Genomic DNA, 24,816 nt, shown 5'->3' on the forward strand with positions numbered 1-24,816 from the left:
TCCTTTACAGCTTTGGGTAGGGCGTTCCACAGAAACATGTTTAGTCCCTTGTTTGAGCCAAATCTGGGTTTAACATGATTTGTGGAGCTCCCTCTGGTGTTGTGATCGTGGTATTCACTGACCTTTGGGAAGTATTTTGACATGTACATGGGTACCTTGGTTGTGTATGTATTGTATCTTGTAGACCAGGCCCATTGCAAGTTGCTGTACTCTGTCGTCTACTCTAAGCCATCCTAGGTTGTCAAAGTGGGCAGGGGTGAGGTGGGTTCTAGGAGTCAGGTCAAGCAGTAGTCTGACTAGTTTGTTTTGAGATGTTTGTAATTTGGTTTTTAGTGCCTTTGAGGTGCTTTGGTACCATGAGGTGCAACTGCAAGCATAGTCGTAGTACCCTTCAATGAGTGCTCCTGCCAGAGTCTTCAGGGTATTCTTGTTGTGTTCAACTCCCAGCCATTTTTCCCATGACTTCCCTGACATTTAGGCATTCGTCCTGTAGATCTCTGGACAATCCAGACTCCGTGGGTAATGAATGAATGAATGAATGAATGAAAACTTTATTAACAGATTGCAGAATGGGTACAGTGCAGTACAGCTCAACACATACAATTGTTAAGGGGATGCAGACCAGAGAAAGACTTTCGTCTTGTTTCCACCAGGGTCCCCCATTTCCAATTCATCGTAACATATATGACATACATGACATACAGATAGACAGTACTGCTACATCTATACATTTATGACATACCAGATTTGCAATTACAGTACTGTATTTGTGATACAAAAAGAGTCCAGAAAGAAAAGAGTATATACATTAGGCGTAGAAACTGTACATTGGATTGGGTAGGTGGGGGTGGGACTGTACATTGGAGGTGGTTGGGGGGGGGGGGGGGGGTAGGAGTGGGGGGGGGGGGGGGTGTTGGCGGGGGTTGTGTTCGGACATTTACAGGGGCCAGTTTCGAGTTGCAGTCTCCCTTAGGTGTTTTTTGAGAGTGTTTTTGAAAGTGGGTAGTGATTCACATTCCTTTACAGCTTTGGGTAGGGCGTTCCACATTGATGTGGCATAATTGCGAAACGTGTTTAGTCCCTTGTTTGAGCCGAATCTGGGTTTAACATGATTTGTGGAGCTCCCTCTGGTGTTGTGATCGTGGTATTCACTGACCTTTGGGAAGTATTTAGTCATGTACATGGGTACCTTGGTCGTGTAGTGTATCTTGTAGACCAGGCCCATTGCAAGTTGCTGTACTCTGTCGTCTACTCTAAGCCATCCTAGGTTGTCAAAGTGGGCAGGGGTGAGGTGGGTTCTAGGAGTAAGGTCAAGCAGTAGTCTGACCAGTTTGTTTTGAGATGTTTGTAATTTTGTTTTTAGCGCCTTTGAGGTGCTTTGGTACCATGAGGTGCAAGCATAGTCGTAGTACCCTTGAATGAGTGCTCCTGCTAGAGTCTTCAGGGTATTCTTGTTTACCAGTGAGGAGATCCGGTACAAGAAACGAGTTCGTTGGTTGACTTTTTTTATTACATTGGATGCCATTTTGTCACAGGAAAGATTTGCCTCTAGGATGGAACCCAGGTAGGTAATATCTTCTTTCCTTGTGACAATATTGTCACCCACTGTAACTGAGAAGCCGTCGGTCTTGCTGAGTTTGTTATTTGAACCGAAGAGAATGGACTCTGTTTTGCCCATGTGTAATGATAGTTTGTTATCAGCGAGCCATATGCAGATTTTGCTTAGTTCTGAGCTGAGGGTTTTTTCAACCTGTAATTTGTTCTTGTCAGAGACCAGCAGGGCTGAGTCGTCCGCAAACAGGAACAAGTTGCAGTCACAAGCTGACGACATGTCATTTGCATAAATTAGGAACAGTAGCGGACCTAGTATGCTTCCTTGTGGAACACCACAGTTTACTGTGAGGGGGGGGGATAGGGTACCGTTTACCTCCACCATCTGCTCTCTCCCCTCCAGGTAGGATTGCATCCAGCTCACTGATAGACTATCAAAACCAATTGCTTTTAGCTTGTCAATCAGAATGGTGTGATTGACAGTGTCGAAGGCCTTTTGTAGGTCCAGCATGACCATGCCGTAGTAATATGCGCATGCGTAGTTCTGGAGTAGGTGCGGAAAAGCAACTAAAAAAAGTAGGCTCCTCTCGAACGACAAATGACAGCTGGACGACAATATAGGCGCGTGCGCATTACAGTCTAGCTTGGAACCAGGAAGTAGAGGTAAACAAGTCTTTTCAGCGTGATTACGAAACCTAGACGCATTTCTCGGAGACGCTCTCTGATTGGCCACTGACGCGTTTGCCCAATCCGTGACGAGCTGTGTCTTTGCCCATTTCCACGTCAAACAGCCTGCAAACTACCTGGCGTTCTATCGCCATGCTCTAAGTCTAAGACAAACTCTAACCTTAACCAACTTCGAAAGAGTGCCTAAGCTTAACCGTCGAAAGAACTTGCCGTCACGCTCTAAGACAAACGCTAACCATAACCTACTTCGAAGAGTGCCTAGGCTTAACCAGTGTAGAAACAGGCGTCGGCCAATCAGAGAGCGTCTCCGAGAAATGCGGCTAGGTTTCGTAATCACGCGTATTGCCAGTCGTAGGACTGCGTTTTATATTAGTTCTATGTCATAGAGGCGAAGACGAGTTGTCAAACCAAGGTAATATGTCGTTACGTCAAATATTATGATACACCATGACCTATGCACGTGCTAAGCGCAAGATAGAGTGTATGCTATGCATGCATAGGTATCAATATTTATTTTAAACACATTTTCTATTCACATAATGTTAGTTTTGTACATGAACGCTGGGTCATGCAGCCTTGTTCGCATGGCACGGAGAGTGAACGTTATCCCAGGACAGCTCAGTCATAACGAAGAGGCATAGCCTACCAAGAGGAAAAACACACATTAATAACCAATAATGACTAGGGATGCTTAGTTCGCGACAGATTATTATAATTTTTTTTACTGGACCCTATGGCTCTATATACTGTATGTGTTTTTGGATTAAGCTAGAGGATAACATGTTGGTAATGTTTTAAAGAGCGTTGGGTTCATAATAAGTTGTCTGCTTGAATGATGAATGAATGAAGAGCTTTACTGGATAAAAACGTTTTTATTTTATTTTGTTATATATTTAAATAGTATTAGAGAAATCTACCTATACAAGTTACTTGTTCAGTAAAGAATGAATGTCAAACAAACATGCCTATATAATCTATGTGTTCCTGTTCTACAGCTCTGAAATGGCAATTGACTGGTTTGGATTTTGCTATGCTGCTGTCATAGCATTTGGCGGATTTATGGGATACAGGAGAAAAGGTTAAAAGTTCACATTTCTCAACCTTACTCTCAGTCTCCAATCATCTAGTATTTGGTCAGTATATTGGGGAATGTGTGCCCTGACACATAATGATTTCTGCTACATTTTCTATCACAATTATCATACTAATTATCATACATCATCTTCTATCTAGGTAGTGTGATGTCCTTGATAGCTGGCTTGGTTTTTGGGTGCCTCTATGCATTTGGGGCCTTCAGGATCTCAAATGACGCACGTGACATCAAGGTCTCTCTCCGTGAGTATGGTCATAATATCCTGATTCCCAGCTGTCTATATTGAAAAGGTCTCTCAGAATGTATTTATAATGACTGCATGGTGATTATTTTGCCCTTCTTCCAGTTACCGCAGGAACACTCACAGTTGTGATGGGAATGAGATTCAAGAACTCTGGGAAAATAATGCCTGGCATTGTGGCAGGACTAAGGTGAGAATCTAAAAATGAAATTGGACCAACATGCAGCCCAGGTTTTTGAGTGAATTGTTATGATCCAGGGTTCCTACACCGGTTGCGTGTATCGCTTCCGCAACGGAATTCGGTTTTCTGGTTCCTCTGATTGGCCGCGACCCCCACGTGACCCGCCCCCCTATCCACCGCTCTGCCGCTGCCGCGCGCGGCAGAGAGCGGCCGCGGACGCGCTCGCTTCCTCAATTTATACGCATGGAAGTATTGACTGAATGAATGAAAACTTTATTTAACAGATTGCAGAATGGGTACTGTTGTGAAGGGCCAGATTAAAGCTGAGTATCTACGTTTTTATTGTTTTATATACCTTGTATATTATTTATATATATAAGCTATATCCCTTTAAGCCTGCGTTTGAATCCTAGTAATATTCACTTTCCTCATTGGATAATGCCCTTGACGTTCTCGGCGCCAGGCAACGCGCCCCTGAAGTCAGGTTCAAAGGCAAGTCTGGGCATGTTGGGACATGCCTGGTGCCGGCGCATTGATTCGAGACGAGAGCTGAGGCTTGGCACTAGAAAGCCACTTAAGTATATATATCGTGGAAGGCGCAGCAGCAGTAGTGTGATTCTAATGTAGTGTGAAGCAGTTCGTCTAAACAGAGTGTTGTGAACCTAACGTGCGAAGTGAATAGTAAAAGTGTCAGAGTTAATGCAGTAACGTCAAGTTCGACTTAGCTTAATGTGAAGTAAAGAGTCGTCATTTAGTGTGAATCGTGTTACAGCAGTTCGTTCGGTGTGCGGCATTACCAAGTAGTTCATTCGTTTAGTAACTAGTGTAAAACCTTAGCAAGTGTGCGTGGACTTAGTAATTAGTGCCAGTACACGAGGAGGGCCTAGTCGTGGAACTACTGGACATGTGCATATTGGAACCTACTGCGGCGATTGCAGAACCAGTATTGGTTGGATTATAGTGATTGTGGAACGTACTACCGTGGAGAAGAGCATCGTTAATACCCACTGTTGTTTGGATTTAACCACCTTGAAGATCTTACCTCGGGCTAGCTTCGAGGACCGAAGCTAGCTGGCTATCGTCATTGCTATCGAGCAATTGGATTACAGCTATTGCTTTGCTGCTGAGCATTTGGATTATAAGGACTGGATTCCGTACGAGAACCCCCTTTCTTCAAGTGAACAGACTGAGTATCCGAACATTCTTCTTTCCTCCAGAGCTTACATCTCTGGGAGGATACCCCCTGTCTCCAGCGGTACCATCGTTTGCCCACTATAGTGCCATCCTACGCCAGGCGGCGTTTAGTCTAGTATCCCAGCTTAGGAATTATTCATTCCAACTGACTTTGCTACTGACTGACTTTATTCATATTCTTCGCCATACAAGCGCGACCCTTAATTCCCATTCTGTACAATTACTGCATAATAATAAATACTATAAATGATATTTCTTTGTCACCGTGCCGTCTTATTCTGAGTGTCTGCCATATTATAACTGTACTTTCTGGCAAGTAATAATAATAATAGTTAGCAGTGGTTTAATCTATCACAATCTTTAATACAGTCAGGGTTTTGTAACCCCTCAGTTACAGGTACAATACAGTACGGCTCAATACACACAATTGTTAAGGGGATGCAGACCTGAGAAAGACGTTTGTCTTGTTTACATCAGGGTCCCCCATTTTTTATTCATATAGAACGACTACGCCGTAACAAATCATTAAAGGGGAACTATCTTATAAATGGCCTTTTTCAGTGTTTAGCATTGTTTCCTAGCTATGTGGACTTATATTAATATGATCTATGTCTCTAATTCTCATATTGGCGCATTCTTCCAATTCTCCTCTCACAATATTCACCCTCACTGAACTGAGTCATCTGAAAATGTGATGATTTGTGATGTCAGATAGACACTGCTGCATGTTAATGTCCCAGATGCCGCGAAGGCCACACAGTGGTTTAGGAGCCCAGCCTCAAGTCAAAACGGCTCGAGATCTTCAGGTAGAAAAATGCTGTTTTTGAGGACTTGATTAGAAATACAAAACAATGAATTAAAAAAAATATATAATTACAGAGGTGTTCCATAAACTCACATGAATTGTGTAAAAGTTCCCAAATAGTGAAAGAAATAGTAAAATAGTTCCCCTTTAAAAAAATATACCGTTAACTGGAATATGTTGTGCCTTTACACATATGTTGGATTATGTAATTGGTTTATCATGACAAACAAATAAAAAAATCGCGATTTACCCGCTGGCTACGCCAACACACAGTGACTGCATGTAGTCACTGTGTGTTGATGTTGTAGCCACCTCCTCCGCGGCAGAAATACTAAGCTCCCCCTTAAGCTCCAGGAGAGCGGGGAGAGGCTGAAAACCCGCAGTTCTTGCCCGCCTGATGGGAGCCGAATCCCCGCATCCGATTTGTCTGATGAATACCCCCAAACATGGAGGTCCCGAATGCATGGAAGTATTGATTGCGCCGTAACAAATCATTAAAAAAAGATACCGTTAACTGGAATATGTTGTGCCTTTACACATATGTTGGATATGTTGTGCCTTTACACATATGTTGGATTATGTAATTGGTTTGTCATGACAAACAAATAAAATATCACGTCGTTCTATATGAATTGAAAATGGGGGACCCTGATGTAAACAAGACAAACGTCTTTCTCAGGTCTGCATCCCCTTAACAATTGTGTGTATTGAGCCGTACTGTATTGTACCCATTCTGCAATCTGTTAAATAAAGTTTTCATTCATTCAGTCAATACTTCCATGTGTATAAATTGAGGAAGCGAGGGCGTCCGCGGCCGCTCTCTGCCGCGCGCGGCAGCGGCAGAGCGGTGGATAGGGGGGCGGGTCACGTGGGGGTCGCGGCCAGTCAGAGGAACCAGGAAACCGAATTCCGTTGCGGAAGCGATACACGCACACAGGTTTGGAAAAGCTGGGAAGGTATGAAAACAACCTACCAATACACAAAGAAGAACACATTGTAGTTGTAAACTCTTGTCATTTGATAAATTGCAATATTTGTTGCATTATTTTCTTCAACTGTAGTGATATAGGCACACAGCCTTTACTTTTCACCCACATGCAGGTACAAATTTAAATATGTTTCAGACTGAGCTTGTCATCTCGGCTCTCGCTAAGATTTGGGATCCTTCTATCAGTCATGTGACTTGACTGCAGTGCCATCTCGTCATTCACACACAGACATGGGCAACAGAAGCCACTTCTGCTCCTCAGCCTTGGAGGTTTCACATACTCACCTCTGTGCTGCCAGTTCACCCCCGGCGGTGACCACCGTTAACTGTTAACCTTTAAGGAAACTCTGTAGAACTCTTTGGTTAAAGTGCCAGTCTGGCCACTAGCAGCGTACATCACATTGAACGCCCACTGACTAAAATAGTTAAATCCAGTCAAGAAATGAAAGGGGAATGCCACCCATTTAAAGAATTTGCATTATTCCTGCCGCCCCAGGAAGATTGGAAGTCAACACATGTGAACACGTACCACTCTCTCCTAAAGCTAAAAATTAGAGGGAGAACCCTCCAATGTGTGATGATACCTGGATGTAATGTCTGGCACTGTTGTATAGATGCAGAAGAATAGGGCACTGACTTTTCTCATGCAAATTAGGTTTGTAATCTGCGTTTAAAATATTGTGAAACATATTTCTGTCTCCTTCATACAGTTTGCTGATGGTTGTACGACTGCTTCTCCTGTTGATGGCGTGATTGGAGAACCTAAACAACTGACCAAGACGAAGGGACAACGGCACTTAAAGGGGAACTATCTTATAAATGGCCTTTTTCAGTGTTTAGCATTATTTCCTAGCTATGTGGACTTATATTAATAGGATCTATGTCTCTAATTCTCATATTGGCGCATTCTTCCAATTCTCCTCTCACAATATTCACCCTCACTGAACTGAGTCATCTGAAAATGTGCTGATCTGTGATGTCAGAGATGTCTCAGCTGCATAATAATGTGGCAGTTGATGTGGCAGGGTTAGGGTTATAGTGGTTGGAGCCCAGCCTCAAAACGGCTTAAGATCTTGAGGTAGAAAAATGCTGTTTTTGAGTACTTGATTAGAAATACAAAACAATGAATTAAAAAAGAAAAAAATTACAGAGGTGTTCCATAGACTCACAGGAATTGTGTAAAAGTTCCCAAATAGTGAAATAAATAGTAAAATAGTTCCCCTTTAACACTTTCAGTGCCAGCAGGGGGTGCACGATTTAGTGCTTGCGTGCCACCACCCACTTCAATGATAGCGCTCTCATATTTGCGAACGCATAAACTACATCTTAAATTATGGCTATGTGTCTAATCTGGCCGTTGCTTATCAATGACTTGTTTGCAGTCAACATTGTTGAAACGGATTGTTTTTTAATCGGTTAATTTCCGTTTTATACCATTTTGAAAAACACTCGTTTTTTTAAAGTTTCAGGAAAATATAAAGATTCTGTGATAAGCGCCCTTTACTGGAATATTCTGGAATACACAAAACGTTTTCATTTTTCGGCCTATTTATGAATAGTTTTCAAATAAACGCTAGATTATCGATAGTATATGTGTACTTATGCACGCTATAGAAGCGGGCTGAAAAATAGATTATATAATTTCCTGATCAGCACACACACACACATAGGGCACACGTTGATATCTCTGTGAAAAAAATCTCTGATTATCCTAAGACTGGTAAAATAGATTCCTTACCTCAGATCAGATGTTCTCCAAAAAGATGATTCCAATTCCTGATCGCCATTCCAAATATCGATCGCGTTTATTGATCCAACGCTGGGTACTGGAAATATGTATTCCACGCTGTTCTGGGGCTCTGCAATGAATCCGATCCTCTCGAGTGACTTGCCTGAGAAGTAAAATGAGGAAGCCGGATCCCCCCCCCCCCCCCCCATGTGTTTCATTCAATCTATTCCAAAGGGGTGCAGCACCACAGGGAGAGATGATAGGGGGCGGTATTTTCCCAATGGAGCTCAGAGAGAGTTTGCAGCACTAACGTGAGGCTAGATTGATGAAATATGAATTAAAATCGCTAATAAAAAAATAAATTAGATCTCTCGTCGTTGGCAATGAACGGTCGGCATGAACAAACGAGTTATCTCGTTGTTAGCATTGAAAGTGTTAAGAGAATAAATCCCTTTGGCACATTGTTTGTGTTTGTCAAAGAAAAAACACTTAAAAGGGAACAATGCCAACTTACATACAATTGCATTGTTTATGATCAGGGAACAAAATAAGTACCAGCCAACAGCCAATGGCTGGTAAAAAATCTGCCTGGCTGGTAGTTTTTAAAATCTACCAGCCAAATGGCTGGTAAGTCAAAAAGTTATGTTTGTTCCCCGAGAGCAGAGCTACACAGCAGTGCGCCTATTTTGCGAGCCGAAATAAGTCTGTGGTTTTTTCTTCTTCTCACAACGGGTCAAATGCATCTAACATGCATTGCATCGTCGCCATTCCTTTATGCCCACATCGCCCGAAATGAACGTTATGTTAGCGTAAGCTAACAAGCTAATCCTGATCAGCGGCAGAGCCATAGAGAACAGCAGACAGTGTGGACTGGGGAAAGGGAAATGGGGGGGGGGGGGGGGCACTCTCCCTTTCTCTGTGTGTGTGCGTGCGTTTGGAAAGACGATGAAGTCACTAGTCAAGACTCAGGAGAGGAGTACCGGTATATTGTAGTAAACTCAGGATTACTGAGGATGCACAGATAATGTTGATATTCAAATATAAAAAGGTTTCGAGAGGAGTGGAAGTTTGAAGACAGACTAGACTACAATATGATGCGGGGGTGGTGAGTTGAAACAGTGTGTGTGTCCCCGACCCCACTTCTATGTTTCAATAAATTATTTGCATTTAAAACTATTAACGCTGACTCATTCCTTCAGTCCACTCAAAATTATGCTAATATTCCTTATGTTGTTTATGATATTAATTGAAAATAGCATATGAGAGTATTATATAGTAATAATAACACATGGCGATATACTAAAAAGCTATTTTTAATTTTTGGCTGGTAAAAAATCTGCCTGGCTGGTAGTTTTTAAAATCTACCAGCCAAATGGCTGGTAAGTCAAAAAGTTAAGTTTGTTCCCTGTTTATGATACACTGCATGGCTACACCAGATCCTGCAACAGCTACCGCTCAATGTTTTGCAAGATTAGCTGTTAGCGTCTTCCAGGAACACTGATGCGCAAATGTAAATCAAACTAAATGTTTAATTGTGTATGTGTGTGTGTGTGTGTGTGTGTGTGAGCAGAAAGGACTTGATTGTATGCAGTATGTTGATCTTAGGTCTTATGTTTTTTTTTTTTATTAATTTTTTTATGTTTTACTACTGTAGAACTATGATTGTTCTAGTGAAGCCAGTTTTTGTGGAACTCTTCGCTATAGATTCACTACCATATCCATAGCCTCATGTATCTGAGGTTAACAACACTGAAATGTTCAGATTGTTGAAATACCAGATCAATGTTTTTTTTTTTTTTAATGTGGTTCACTGATTAAAGAGAGTTTTTAAAGAATTGTCATTGTTGAAAAGTGTCTTAATAAATATGCATACAATTGATGATATTCCCAATATTTATAGTATTATAGTTATTTATTCATGTATTGCTGTATCCTTCTAGGACAGGGTGATGAAGGGACACAGGTGGCTTTATTAACTGGGATCGAGGGATGAAGTACATACTACATACATTCTATAGAATGAGTTGAAACACAGGTTAAAATAGATTGCTGTTGGGGGATCATTTAATTGTCACTCATATTGTTACTCTGTATGTTTTTTAACCCCTGCTGGGCAAGCTGATAGGACCAGTTCAATGCTAAACAGTAGTGACATGTAGTGCTATGTGTGACTTTTGACCAGTATAGCTGACGGCACTTTGTGTGCAACCTTTGTTGTTTTTTGAATGGGTAGCTGCCTGGGCCATAAAGACTTAAAATGTCATGGGATTTGCTCCACCCTTGTGCCTGTTTCGACATGCAATAGGCCATCAATAGGACGCTTTAGTTAACAAACAACCTGTCTCTTTAAATGGGTGCTTTCTGGGAACTCGAATCCAAGTCAAAGGGCACAGAGAGTGACTTGTACCACGGCACATGTTTGCAATGACCCTTTCACCTTATCACATCCATTCAAAGCTCAATTTGTTTAGTCTGTCAGAGTGATTATGACTTATCCGATTGCAGGCTGAAAGGGAGTGTATGTTAATGAACTACTTTGCTATATTGAATTAGCATACTACCAATAATTATTCACCACCTATAGACTATTCTACCTCAGCCTGTTATGAGCATCAAAGGGTGTTCCTTCAAATGGGATAAAGGGGATGAGGGAAACGTCCATTGAAAAAGCTATTGCCCAAACCTCCACAGCTATAAAACGGGCTTGTTATACAATAATCTACACTCTACTACTTAGGTTTACACATTGCGTGTACTGTGTACAGGTGTCGTGTGTACCTAATAAACTGGCCACGTGTATATCTGGTGCGCCGACAAACATCAGATAGAACATCTTCTCCACCATGCTAAAGTCCTCAACTGTGAATCAGGCCCTTACTGATTGAGAATTTGACCCGGATGTATCTATCTATTTCACAATTATACAGCCATTAGTTATTAGTTGAAAGGGTTATTTTTATTGTGTGATGTCCACATGAAATTTTAAAGTGGTTAATGACTCGATGTGATACCTTTAAATGTAATAATATAATACAGTACAGTACAGCTGTGTTGGTATTTGCTTTATGTGACAGATCAATGTACAAATTATGTATAAAACAATAGGAAATCCTAAAGGCAACAGGACTATGGAATTAATTTTTTTTTAATTATTATTGCAAAACAAAAATTATTAAAAGTCAGTACTCAACACACAATGCATAATGAAACTAACAGTCAAGGTGGCTAAAATTACATGCAAGTACAGAAACAGAAAACAAAAAAAAGTCTATAATAATATTTTACCGTATACAGTGTATATCCAACGAAATTACCAATTATACAAATGCCTTATACAGGATATACCCCTAATACCTATTTTCTAAAACCCTACACACATATGCTCCAGCTCGAACCCCCCCCTCCCGGACCCCTCCTTGGATAGTACCTCCATTATCCCTCACTCCTAACCAGACACTACCATTATAAGCTAGCTTTTATTCTCTCCACCACTTCTAACCACATTGACATTTTGGATTCGTTGAGACCCAGAATTCTTGCTGTAGATATTTCTTGATAAATCACATCGAGATATGTAAGAGACCAAACTTTCCGGCACATTTTTTCCGGTTGAAACCAGCGTGATGCGATCAGTTTTTTAGCTACTGTGATACCCGATAAAACCAATCTCTTTAGCTGTGGATTTACTGCAAACTCAAAAACATCATTCAAAAGCAATACAGAGGGGTGTACTGGTATATTCCAAGATACGAGTTTTGATAATTGATGGGTCACATCTTTCCAGAATGCCTTAACTGGTGGGCAGTCCCAATACATGTGCATAAATGTCTCTTCGTCTCCATTTGTACATTGGGAGCATTTTGAGTCTTGTTTCAGGCCAATTCTGTTCAGTCTTATAGGAGTCAAGTATGTCCTGTGAATATAGTTAAGATTGATTTGTTGATGGTCCGGGTTCCTTGATGTAAGACGGACATTTGCCCATGCTTCTTGCCAATCAAAGTCACTTTCCAGGTCTGGTATATCCCTCCTCCAGACAGTGTCTAGTTGGAGGGTTTCATACGAGGACGTTAGTAATTGATAATAAAAACCTGATACAAAACCTCTCAATGTTTCTCTTTCATAGAAGAATTTGTGGTATCTGTGGTGTTCGACTGGTATGTCTAATGGAACACCGTGAGACCTCAAACATAGGCGTAACTGTATGTAAAAAAGCCATGTGGACTCGGTGAGGTTAAACTTTGTGCATATTTCTCCATAACTACAAAAACCCTGGTTATTAAAAATATCCCCTAATGAGTGTATGCCTTGCTCTTCCCATATAGGGAATCTTATAGGACGTTTTTCCATTAAGAGTGCATTGTTATTGAATATGGGAGTGTGATTATGCCATTTTTGAGGGTTAGGATATTTTTTTAGTGTTTCCCGCCATGTCCGGATTGCATGGGTAATTATGGGGCCAAATTTCCGCTCACAGTGCTTGATTGGAAGTTTAGTGTGTGCTATGTCCTTCAGTCTCTGTGGGGCTACTATGTTTTCTTCCAATTTTCTCCAGGATACCAATGCCTGGGGATCAAACCATATTGTCAATGGTCTTAATGTGTAAGCCTTAAAATATTGGAAAAAATCTGGAACTGCCATGCCACCGTCTGCTTTATTTCTCTGTGCGGTGGATCTTTTTATGCGAGGTGGTTTGTTATTCCAAATACATTTGTATGTGGAGGAGTGTAATCTTTTCCAGTAGCCCTCTGGAGGGGGTAACGGTAGCATTGAACTGATGAAGTTGATTCTTGGTAGTACATCCATCTTAACTATTGATACCCTTGCCTGTACTGAGTTTTTAAGTTTTGCCCACCTGTCCAGGTCGTCTTTGATTTTGTTCTGTATTTTTGTGTAATTGTGCTTCACCGTTTGTCTTATGGTGGGAAATATTTCCACACCCAAGCATCTAAAATGTTTTACCATGGGTATCTCACCTGGGAGGGTTGTGTCTTTTTTTGCATGGGTGTTAAGTGGAAGGAAAGCCGACTTCGGCCAATTTATTTTAAATCCCGATAAATCACCAAAGTTCTCTATCAGCTTGAGTAGATGAGGCAACTATGGAATTAATTAAAGTAATAATTTACAACCGCAGCGCCGTCTCAAAGTTATTTAGGAATTGGTTGATTGATTGATTGATTGATTGAAAAGTTTATTAACAGATTGCAGAATGGGTACAGTACAGTACAGCTCAATACATACAATTGTTAAGGGGATGCAGACCAGAGAAAGACTTTCATCTTGTTTACATCAGGGACCCCCATTTTCAATTCATCATAACATATATGACATACATGACATACAGATAGACAGTACTGCTACATCTATACATTTATGACATACCAGATTTGCAAATACAGTACTGTTTGTGATACAAAAAGAGTCCAGAAAAGAGAGTATATACATTTGACGTAGAAACTGTACATTGGAGGAGGTTGGGTAGGTGGGGGGGGACTGTACATTGGAGGTGGTTGGGTGGGTGGGGAGAGGTTGGGTAGGAGGGGTGGGTGGGGGACACTGTACAACTGTCATGTACGTGCTGCTGAACACTCCATCACAGTTTTTACGTAGACGTCATCTGAATGAATGAATGAAAACTTTATTTAACAGATTGCAGAATGGGTACAATACAGTAGGCCTACGGCTCAATACATACAATTGTTAAGGGGATGCAGACCAGAGAAAGACGTTTGTCTGGCTGTGGCTTGTGTACATATGATGTATAAAACATATTATTATTATTATTAATTATTATTATTATTATTATTATTATTATTATTATTATTATTATTATTATTATTATTATTATTATTATTATTATTATTATTATTATTATTATCTATAAAACATATAGAATGTATATTAAGTATAAAACATGGGGGAATGTTAAGGAACTTGCACAGACGCTGTAACTGCAGGAGTGTCATAGTGTAATTCCAGTTAGCTGCAGTGTGATGTCATAGGTAGTCCCGGTTAGAACAGGCTAGAATGTTCGGGAACATTGTGATGTCATAGCGGTGATGTCATAGTAGAACCGGGTAGAACAGGCTAGAACGCTCTGGAACATTGTGATGTCATAGCGGTGATGTTATAGTAGACCCGGCCAGTGTATAAATAGAGAGACACTATAAGGTTCGTTCCTTCACTCCTCCACGACCATCAGACAAGCCACATCGACACCAGAGCTCTTAACTTTCCTCTCATATTGCATGCAGTCAACAAGGTACGTTTGGGGCCGTAATGTGCTTGTAGGTTAAGTTCAGTGGGTTATACAACCAACCTTGCAAGGACCGGTGCCACGCCTATACAAGTAGAGATAATATGTATGTATGTTGTTATGGTTTGATCAGTGATTTATTGTATTTCATGTATGTTTTCACAGTTTTACGGTTCGGAATAAAGATGTTCTCTTCGAACGGAAATAAAGCCAATCAGTAAAGATCAAAGACGAGTTGCGTCATCATTGCAAGAGATGCAGTTACAGTAAAACTTGTTGACTGCATGCAATATAGTTAAAACTGTCTCAGACACATTTGTTTTGGCTGGATCTAAAGGTCAGCAAAACCTCAATTTAGTGTGGTCAGAGCACCTCCAACTTTTAAGGGAATATTTAATATGGTACAGAAAAACATTGCCACATTGGGCCAAAATCTCTACATAATGTGGGTGGGTGGGTGCTCTAGTCTCCTACGGGGCTGTACTCAGTGACCAATGGTGCGCCTTGTGTCGCTCATGTGACCAATTACAGGAAGTAGAGACTTTTGTTTCAAAGCTCTGGTTTCAACCAGGGCGGAGTTGCAAGACTGACACGATCGGCACGTTGTGCGCTGTGGCCACTAGAAAGCACAGACATTTGCATGCCGGGAATGCATTGTGGGACATGGGGATATCAATTCTACCAAGTAATAGTTGACTATTCGAACAAAAAACAAGACGCCGAACAACGTAGAGAATTCTGCAAAGAACAAGATGTAATCGTCCAAATGAAAATGTGCTTGATTATTTGACTCCTACTCTGACTGGAAAGGGTGCGTCGTCGGAGGGGTATAAGTATCTCGCGGCTCCTCCCCTTTCTTCGGATGTGAGGGCGATCTGGCTGCGACATCTGTCACCCCATTGATCGCTAGGGTTGTTTCGGCTGATCTGGCTGGCTAGGCGGGTGTCCCCTTCCTCCCTCACCGTTCCATGTGTGTCCCTCCCGAAGCCCTGCGCTCGGTAGACGCGGACGACTCCCGGCGGACTTCGTTGGTAAACCAGTAGCTGTCTCCCTGCTAGAACCTCCAAACAAGCTCAAGGCCCATTGGTAGGAGAAACGTAGGGAAGTCAAGCACCAACAGACTTCAAACACATCCAATTGAGGCACTGCACGTGGCAGTCTGCCTTCCTTTAATATTTTTTTAATTAAATTTTGAATGATCTTGTTATAATATATAATATAAAATTATAATACATGATGGTGACTCTTTCTCAGGTATTATTATCAGTTGTTGTGGAATATCTAAAATGACAGTGTTGTCATTTATGATGAATTGAAAATGGGGGACCCTGATGTAAACAAGACGAAAGTATTTCTCTGGTCTGCATCCCCTTAACTGTACTGTACCCATTCTGCAATCTGTTAATAAACGTTTCAATCAATCAATCAATCAATTGTACACGAGTTGTTAACCTCATTCCCAGTTTTATCTCCTCCGTGAGATATAAGAAAGTGTGCCTGGAAGCTGCCTCCGAACGGACCAATCGCGACACGGTTTTCATGAAAATGCATTCCCCCCAGAAACAACCTCGTTATCGCCGCCTCGTCCCAATAGCATTCTGCAGTGCCGCATCCCCGGCTTGTACTGTGTGTGACTGTGACTGTGTGTTGTTTACCGTAAAACCTGGAAGTAGTCCGTTTGTGCTGTTTATTTTTACAAGCAGTGAGGACTCGACAGCATTTGCATTTCTGCGTTCCGTGTTGCGGGTTAGGGTTAAAAATCATAGATATATATAGATATCTATGTTAAAAATAAACAGCACAAACTGACTACTTCCGGGTTTTACCGGAAACAACACACACAGTACAAACACACACAGTACAAGCCCTCACACAAGTTGCGGGGGTTGCGGCACTGCAGATATACCCTACTCCCTCGTCCAGCCTCACGATACATTATGTACAAAAGGCTGGGAGATTTAGGAGATTGTCCCTTTAGACACACTCGTTGAAAGTGAACGTTAATTAACGAATAATTATTTCATTTTCATTTATTAATCCTGTAAGATTCAGACATGACAAGCGAGAACGTCCCGGTCATGTAGCAAATTCTTCAGGCAAAGCCATTGCAGTGGCTTAAACGAGGAAATATTGTGCACTTCACACGTTTCTATAATTGTTTTGTTGAAAATGTCCGCTGATAACTCCATTTTCTCGTTTTCGAGATTTACGAGCGTCTGCTTCATTCTTTGTTTCGCTGGGGACTAAACAGATCTGGGCTGACCGGAACCGGAAAGCGTGTAGCCGGTACTTCCTGTACTTCCGTTTGCACACTTTAGGAGGCATAGCTTTACCAGCCTAGTCAGTTGTATATAAAGACATAGAACATTAAACAACAGTTTAATATCTGTGCTTCCACAGAGATCAGTTTAGCGTCTGACCAGAAAGTGACCAAGAGGTCTGGTCAGACACAGATTAAATACATAATTGAAATGACGTACATTAGACATCCAGATATGACAGAGGTAAACAAAATCTGCCCAAAGGGGAGAAATGAATAAACAAGCCCATAGGCAGTGTTATTGTTATGTCTTTCACACCAGAGGCAAAATGCTCCTAACCTTGATTTGTCGTTAAAGAGACAGTCAGAACTGTAGCCTAGTGTCTGCTGTATGAATGAATGAATGAATTTATTCACACACACACGATACATTTAACATGCGAGTATCCTCATGTGATAACAATGTCGCAAATTGTGTGCATGTGCCAGGTCTCCCAAGAAGCTATTTAAAGCAGTAGTCAGACTAGTTTACTAGTTGGTCATATTAAACTAGTCAAGCTGTAGAGATTTAACACAGATGGATTGGACATAGATAACATCTCCATTACACAGTATATAATTTCATTCTTAACACTTTAAGTGCCGAAAACGTGTTTAGGCGTCTTTCCTAGCCATGCTAAAGTTGCCGAGGACGCCCTAACTCGTCTTTAATATCAATATTTTTCAAAAATCTGTGATCGGAATCATATTTCCCCTCTGCAGCCTTCACACACAGTTCTGAGCTCCTCTCAATCCTCTAGCGGTTCAAGAGCGCCATCTGGTGGCCGATCGGCAGAAGCGCCAAACAGGAAGTCATGTGGATGAAGTGGTGATCACCCATATTACTTCCGGGCACTCGCTATAGGTCCCGGGACTCGAGCTCGACACAATACATAGCGATCCGTTGCCAATAACTCGATAAACAACATGATTTGGACGTATATACTATTATACAACCTGGAAATGGACCGGGTATTTCGACATCCCATAATGGAAAACTGTCTACCCCACGCTGATCGCCCAACGGCCCGAGGAGACTGGGGTGAGTTTTAGCGTGTAATATTACCGTGTTCGATACTAACTGATCTGATGAACATATGACCCACATTAGATGAATGGTATAACGCTGCCCACGGAATTATAAACGCCCCCTCGCCCATCCGGTCAACATCAGATGACGTGTAGTAACTTCCAGAAGTCCGTCCAGTTGGAATTTTTTATATCGCGCCGATTGCTATCAAACTGTATTTCATCATCAATATAATGCATTTGGGGCTATAAATCACGTTCTGGAGAAAGCTGCAGAAAGAGATGAAAACATACTTATACCTTAGACCATATTTTAGTATGAATATGTGAATGAAAAAGTTTAATGTTGCTACACCATGAACAATACATTATAGGCCCTAATAATGGCAATCTAGCAATAGAATTTAAAAAGTTATAGCCCTGCAAAGAAGGGGAACTTCTCCATGTTAAATAGAGCTGGCAACGGATGGTATATCATGCATTTAGCCTTAGGCAATCAAAGTGTTAATACACATAGACATTGCAATCTATGAGCTCCTCTTTAAAGAGGGAGTCACGGTTGCTAAGAAGGATGTCCATCTGGCCAAGCAGCATCCCGAACTTTCTGACAAGAATGTGCCCAACCTTCATGTGATGAAAGCAATGCAGCCCTTGAAGTCATGTGGGTATGTCAAGGAGCAAATTGCGTGGCGCCATTCACCAATGAAGTCAAGTAGTCAAGTCAAGTAATTTATAAGCATAAGATCAATGTCATAATATAAAGTGGGGTTTTAGACGGGCCTTAAATGTCTCCAGCGAGGGGGCAGATCGGATCTCCAGGGGAAGCTGGTTCCACAGTTTGGGGGCCACGGCCTTGAAGGAGCGATCGCCTCTCTTTTTGAGTCTGGTGCGGGGGGGGGGACCAGCCGAGCCTGGTTGGAGGATCTTAGTGACCTGGGTGCTGCGTAGGGGGTGATGAGCTCTGTTATGTATAGGGGTGCTGCACCCGATAGTGCCTTAAAGGTCAGGAGGAGGATTTTTTTTGATCTACTTTTTCTCCCATTTTCAATTTTTCTCCCATCCCAATTTCGTATCGTCCAATTCTACCCTCCCCTGTCTCGAACGCTGTTAGGCCATGCCGGCTGTAATGTGGACGAAGCCATACATTGCACGAGTCCCCTCCGGTACTCGAGGTAGCAGCCGTCGCATCTTTTCACCTGCACAGCGTGATCTTTCAGCGTCGGGGGTCTGCGTTTGGAGGGCACGCCGCCCCCGTCGCTTCCTGATTCTACTGCGCAGGTGCACCAACCGACCTGTAGGAGTCGCTGTCCACAGCGTCCTATCCCCACCCATCAGCTTCCCACCCCCTAATACTGCCAAATGAAGCAATGCGGAGAGCTGGGCTCGAACCCAGCGTCTCCTGCATTGGTGGTGAGAGCCTTGCCCACTGCACCACCTAGCCGCCCCACAGGTCAGGAGGAGGATTTTGAAGTCTATTCTAAGTGGGAAATGTGTTAACTTTTTTTGGTGCCGGTAAGGAACATAGCTGCAGAGTGTTGTACCATTTTGAGGTGGGACATGGCTGCCTGACTGATGCCGGTGTAGAGGGCATTGCAGTAGTCAAGGCGTGATGTGATGAATGCGTTAACTACTGTTTCCAGGTCGACAGGTGAAAGGATTGGTTTCATTTTAGTGATGTTGTGGAGTTGGAAAAAGCATGACTTGACTACGGCATTTACCTGCCGGTCGAATTTGAGCTCTGGGTCAAAGATTACACCCAGGCTCTTGACGTGGGGTTTGAGGTGGGTGGAGAGTTGTCCTAGGCTGTTTGTTTTGGTGGAAGAGGGGGGGCCAAACAAAATTATCTGTTTTATTTTCATTTAGCTGAAGGAAGTTGAGGGCCATCCAGCTTTTTATGTCCCTGAGACAGTTTTTAAGGGAGTCTAGGTTAGCTGTGTCAGAGGGGTTGAGGGGAAGGTAGATTTGGGAGTCATCGGCATAAAAGTGATATGAAATGTTGTGTTTCTGGATGATTTCGGCCAGGGGGAGCATGTAAATAGAGAAGAGTATGGGGGCCAGGATGGAACCTTGGGAGTTGGGGGTTATCTAATGAAGGTATCTAATACCTGAGAGACAGACCCAAATCCTATAGCAATAAGATGGAATATTCCCCATAAACTCAGTATGAGTGGAAGCTGTCACTTTACGAGGTCCTAACATTAGAAGCATCTAGTGCTCGAGCACAAGGAGTGGACATAGAATCTAGAGAAACCAGAAGGTTAAATCATTACTGTAGTTGCCTTGGTATGAGTGCAGGGTTAGTGACAGGGTCACCGGTAGCACCTATACCAACAAACCTTAAGTAATTACCTGCACATTTAGCAATTAGCATTTCCCTTCTAATTGATCCAAAAGATATCCCATTTAAAGGAAATTGTGATCAATATAACAGGGGTTAGGTATGTATTACTGAGAACCCAGGGGTTAACTTACAAGGGTTGGTGAAAAAGGGGATTTGGTGAGTTGCAGCCACAGGATTATAGGACAGGTGGAAGAAGACACACAGACAGTGAAAACATTTTTAGTTTTTAAATTTCTTTTAATTGTATGACATTTGACATTGATTGACGACTTGATGTGCTACCTTGGTAAATGTAATAATATATTATATACTGTATGTATAATGTAAGTACAGCTGTGTTGATATTTGCTTCATCTGACAGATCAATCTGATCAATCTGGAAATCCTAAAGGCAACAGGACTACGGAATGAATTAAAGTAATAATTTACTATACAACTTCTCAAAGTTATACAGGAATTGTCCTGTTGAACACATCCCTCACAGTCTTTACGTAAACGTCATCTGGCTGTGGCTTCCTCTTGCTGCCTGGTTGCAGGAACCTTTTGATGGCTGGATTACCTGTCATCCTACCCTGGAAGGACTGGAGCAAACACCCAAGACAATAGTATGAGAAACGTTGTATTATGTGTTGATCATTCATTTAACATTTGAGCATTTCTCAGACAGGTGTGGGGGGGGGGGGGGGGGGGGGGGGTAATCCTTTGTGAGACGTATCTATGGTAATATTCCAGGGAAAACACAAGAAACCTCCAAATCTGGAACAAAATCTGATTTTTGTCTTGTATCCCGTATATGTGCTAATCCACCCTTAGACAAACCAGGTTCACCAGTTAACAAGTGAAGTTCAAACCGTATGCTACCTTGACGTTGGAGAACTGAGCCAGAATTCCCGGAAATTTCTCCTCGAGCATCAGGGTACATTCAAACAACTCTACATCCGCACAGCTTAGTTTGCCACCCACCAGGTATATGGGGCCAGAGAGAGCCTGTGAAATTTAACACACACATTTATACTGTTCAGTTAGATCAGTGAGTACTAAATGACGGACACAACATTATACTGTTCGGTTAGATCAGTGAGTACTAAATGACGGACACAACAGTATACTGTTCGGTTAGATCACTGAGTACTAAATGACGGACACAACATTATACTGTTCGGTTAGATCACTGAGTACTAAATGACGGACACAACATTATACTGTTCGGTTAGATCACTGAGTACTAAATGACGGACACAACATTATACTGTTCAGTTAGATCAGTGAGTACTAAATGACGGACACAACATTATACTGTTCAGTTAGATCAGTGAGTACTAAATGACGGACACAACAGTATACTGTTCGGTTAGATCACTGAGTACTAAATGACGGACACAACATTATACTGTTCGGTTAGATCACTGAGTACTAAATGACGGACACAACAGTATACTGTTCAGTTAGATCAGTGAGTACTAAATGATGGACACAACAGTATACTGTTCGGTTAGATCACTGAGTACTAAATGACGGACACAACATTATACTGTTCGGGTTAGATCACTGAGTACTAAATGACGGACACAACAGTATACTGTTCGGTTAGATCACTGAGTACTAAATGACGGACACAACATTATACTGTTCGGTTAGATCACCGAGTACTAAATGACGGACACAACAGTATACTGTTCGGTTAGATCACTGAGTACTAAATGACGGACACAACATTATACTGTTCGGTCTTGGCCGCCTCAGACCCACTGCTGTCCGAGCTCCGGGAGGGTCATCAAAGAAAAGCCACCTATTCTCGGTCCTTGTTCCACAATGGTGGACCGGACTTCCCATCAGTTAGGAGCCGAAACCCGACCAATCTTTCGCCATCGACTAAAGACACACACTTCTTAAATCAATATTTGAAAAAAAAAAAAAAATCTTACTGTCCTCTATACTGTAATGCACTCTTCCTTTTTCTTTTTTTATTGATCTTTTTCCCCCTCCTTTTTACTTTGATTTTTTCTCCCATCCCAATGTTAGTCGTTATGCCAATTCCCAATCCCCTTCCTGGTTGCTGCGCACTTACCCCCCACAGTCGGTCTGGGAGAGTGGAGGCTATCACGTGCTTCCTCCGACACACGTCTAGCCAATCAACCGCTTCTTTTCACCTGGCAGCGCGGACTCTCACTGAGAGCGTGTAACGTGTGGAAGGATCACACTACCGCCCTTAGATCCTATCCGCGCTTAGCAGGCGCCCCGACCGAACTGTAGGAGTCGCTGTTTACAACGACCCGGACCCACCCCGACAGCTTCTCCCACCCTCTAATACTGCCAATTGTATTAGTGTGAACGGCCAGCCAAGCTGGTGACAACCCCGGAGCTGTGAGCTGGATTCGAACAGGCGAATCCAGCGTCTCCGGTGTTGGTGACGAACGCAATCTCCGTTACGCCACCTGACCGCCCTAATGCACTCTTCCTAATATACTAATATACACTCGATAGTCGACACTGTAGCACTCACGTTTGAACACTTCGATGAACATTGTTAATCAGCTGATAGAGCTGTACCCTTCCTGCTGACTTGTCGTACAAAACTTGTAAGTAGTTTTGGATAAAAGCGTCAGCTAAATGACAAAATGTAAATGTAAATGTAGATCACTGAGTACTAAATTACCTGTCCTGTGTCTCAGTTGTCCACTACATGTACAAGTCATATTTGCTCTTTGTAAGTACACCACACATAATGGTGAATTTCAGGTGTCATATCTACTGGCTGTATTGAGCCATAAAGAAAACACAGCCATAGGATTGTAGCAATTGTCAAGGCTTTGTGTGAGACACCTTGATAATAGTGTTGTAGCGGTGATAATCAATTGAATAACCTTTCACAGATTTTTTAAAAACTTTTTATTATTATTATTAAATATATACATAGCCTACTGTAATACATATATACTTAACTCATTCCGCGCCAGACCCGATGATTGATTGATTGATTGAAAACTTTATTAACAGATTGCAGAATGGGTACAATACAGTCCAGCTCAGTACACACAATTGTTAAGGGGATGCAGACCAGAGAAAGACTTTCGTCTTGTTTACATCAGGGTCCCCCATTTTCAATTCATCAGGACATATATGACATTCATGACATACAGATAGTCAGTACTGCTACATCTATACATTTATGACATACCAGATTTGCAAATACAGTACTGTTTGTGATACAGAAGGAGTGAAGAAAAGGGAGTATATACATTTGACGTAGAAACTGTACATTGGAGGAGGTTGGGTGGGGGGGGTTGGGTGCATTGGGATATTGACAACCATACTGGGTAATTTACATTGGAGGTGGTTGGGGGGGGGGGAGACACACTGTATAAACAAGCAAAACTGTACATTGAGGGGGGGGGGGAGGAGACACTGTACAAACAAACAAAATTGTACATTGGACTATTGACAAAACCATACTAGGTAAATGACTGTACATTGGAGGGGGTTGGGTTAGGATATTTACAGGGGCCAGTTTTGAATTGCAGTCTCCCGTAGGTGTCCCTTGAGAGAGGTTTTGAAAGTGGGTAGTGATCCACATTCCTTTACAGCTTTGGGTAGGGCGTTCCACATTGATGTGGCATAATTACGAAACGTGTTTAGTCCCTTATTTGAGCCGAATCTGGGTTTAACATGATTTGTGGAGCTCCCTCTGGTGTTGTGATTGTGGTATTCACTGACCTTTGGGAAGTATTTTGACATGTACATGGGTACCTTGGTCGTGTAGTGTATCTTGTAGACCAGGCCCATTGCAAGTTGCTGTACTCTGTCGTCTACTCTAAGCCATCCTAGGTTGTCAAAGTGGGCAGGGGTGAGGTGGGTTCTAGGAGTAAGGTCAAGCAGTAGTCTGACCAGTTTGTTTTGAGATGTTTGTAATTTTGTTTTTAGCGCCTTTGAGGTGCTTTGGTACCATGAGGTGCAAGCATAGTCGTAGTACCCCTGAATGAGTGCTCCTGCCAGAGTCTTCAGGGTATTCTTGTTTACCAGAGAGGAGATCCGGTACAAGAATCGAGTTCGTTGGTTGACTTTTTTTATTACATTGGATGCCATTTTGTCACAGGAGAGATTAGCCTCTAGGATGGAACCCAGGTAGGTAATTTCATCTTTCCTTGTGACAATATTGTCACCCACTGTAACTGAGAAGCCGTCGGTCTTGCTGAGTTTGTTATTTGAATCGAAGAGAATGGACTCTGTTTTGCCCATGTGTAATGATAGTTTGTTATCAGCGAGCCATATGCAGATTCTGCCTAGTTCCGAGCTGAGGGTTTTTTCAACCTGTAACTTGTTCTTCAGAGACCAGCAGGGCTGAGTCGTCCGCAAACAGGAACAAGTTGCAGTCACAAGCTGACGACATGTCATTTGCATAAATTAGGAACAGTAGCGGTCCTAGTA

The 24,816-nt window shown here is 42.2% G+C and overlaps 2 protein-coding genes across 6 annotated transcripts in view; one reads left to right on the forward strand and one right to left on the reverse strand.

Moving 5' to 3' along the window:
- The first annotated feature begins 2,519 nt into the window (after nucleotides 1–2,519).
- Nucleotides 2,520–10,305, forward strand: tmem14a (transmembrane protein 14A). Its single transcript, XM_084321036.1, has 5 exons — nucleotides 2,520–2,650; nucleotides 3,234–3,316; nucleotides 3,472–3,573; nucleotides 3,678–3,762; nucleotides 7,451–10,305. Exons 2-5 carry the CDS (start codon nucleotides 3,241–3,243, stop codon nucleotides 7,491–7,493), a joined length of 306 nt encoding a protein of 101 aa, XP_084177162.1. The 5' UTR covers nucleotides 2,520–2,650; nucleotides 3,234–3,240; the 3' UTR covers nucleotides 7,494–10,305.
- A 10,337-nt stretch (nucleotides 10,306–20,642) lies between these two features.
- LOC311234889 (glutathione S-transferase A1-like) overlaps nucleotides 20,643–24,816 on the reverse strand; it is a 44,875-nt gene continuing 40,701 nt past the window's right edge. For all 5 annotated transcript variants that reach the window (XM_084322155.1, XM_084322154.1, XM_084322151.1 and 2 more), the window contains exons 6-7: nucleotides 21,253–21,378; nucleotides 20,643–20,972 (exon numbers count right to left, since the gene is read on the reverse strand). In XM_084322155.1, coding sequence (XP_084178281.1) covers nucleotides 20,838–20,972; nucleotides 21,253–21,378 — 261 coding nt within the window. In that variant the 3' untranslated portion in view covers nucleotides 20,643–20,837. The remainder of the gene's footprint in view (nucleotides 20,973–21,252; nucleotides 21,379–24,816) is intronic.

Source organism: Notolepis coatsorum, assembly GCF_963971535.1.
Source record: "Notolepis coatsorum genome assembly, chromosome: 9".
NCBI lineage: Eukaryota > Metazoa > Chordata > Actinopteri > Aulopiformes > Paralepididae > Notolepis > Notolepis coatsorum.

Excerpts from the sequence above, each read along its gene's own strand:
- tmem14a (XM_084321036.1), top strand. The coding sequence starts at position 3,241 with ATGGCAATTGACTGGTTTGGATTTTGCTATGCTGCTGTCATAGCATTT. Across the intron at positions 3,317-3,471 it reads TATGGGATACAGGAGAAAAG|GTAGTGTGATGTCCTTGATA; the intron begins GTTAAAAGTTCA and ends TCTTCTATCTAG. Across the intron at positions 3,763-7,450 it reads GGCATTGTGGCAGGACTAAG|TTTGCTGATGGTTGTACGAC; the intron begins GTGAGAATCTAA and ends TCCTTCATACAG.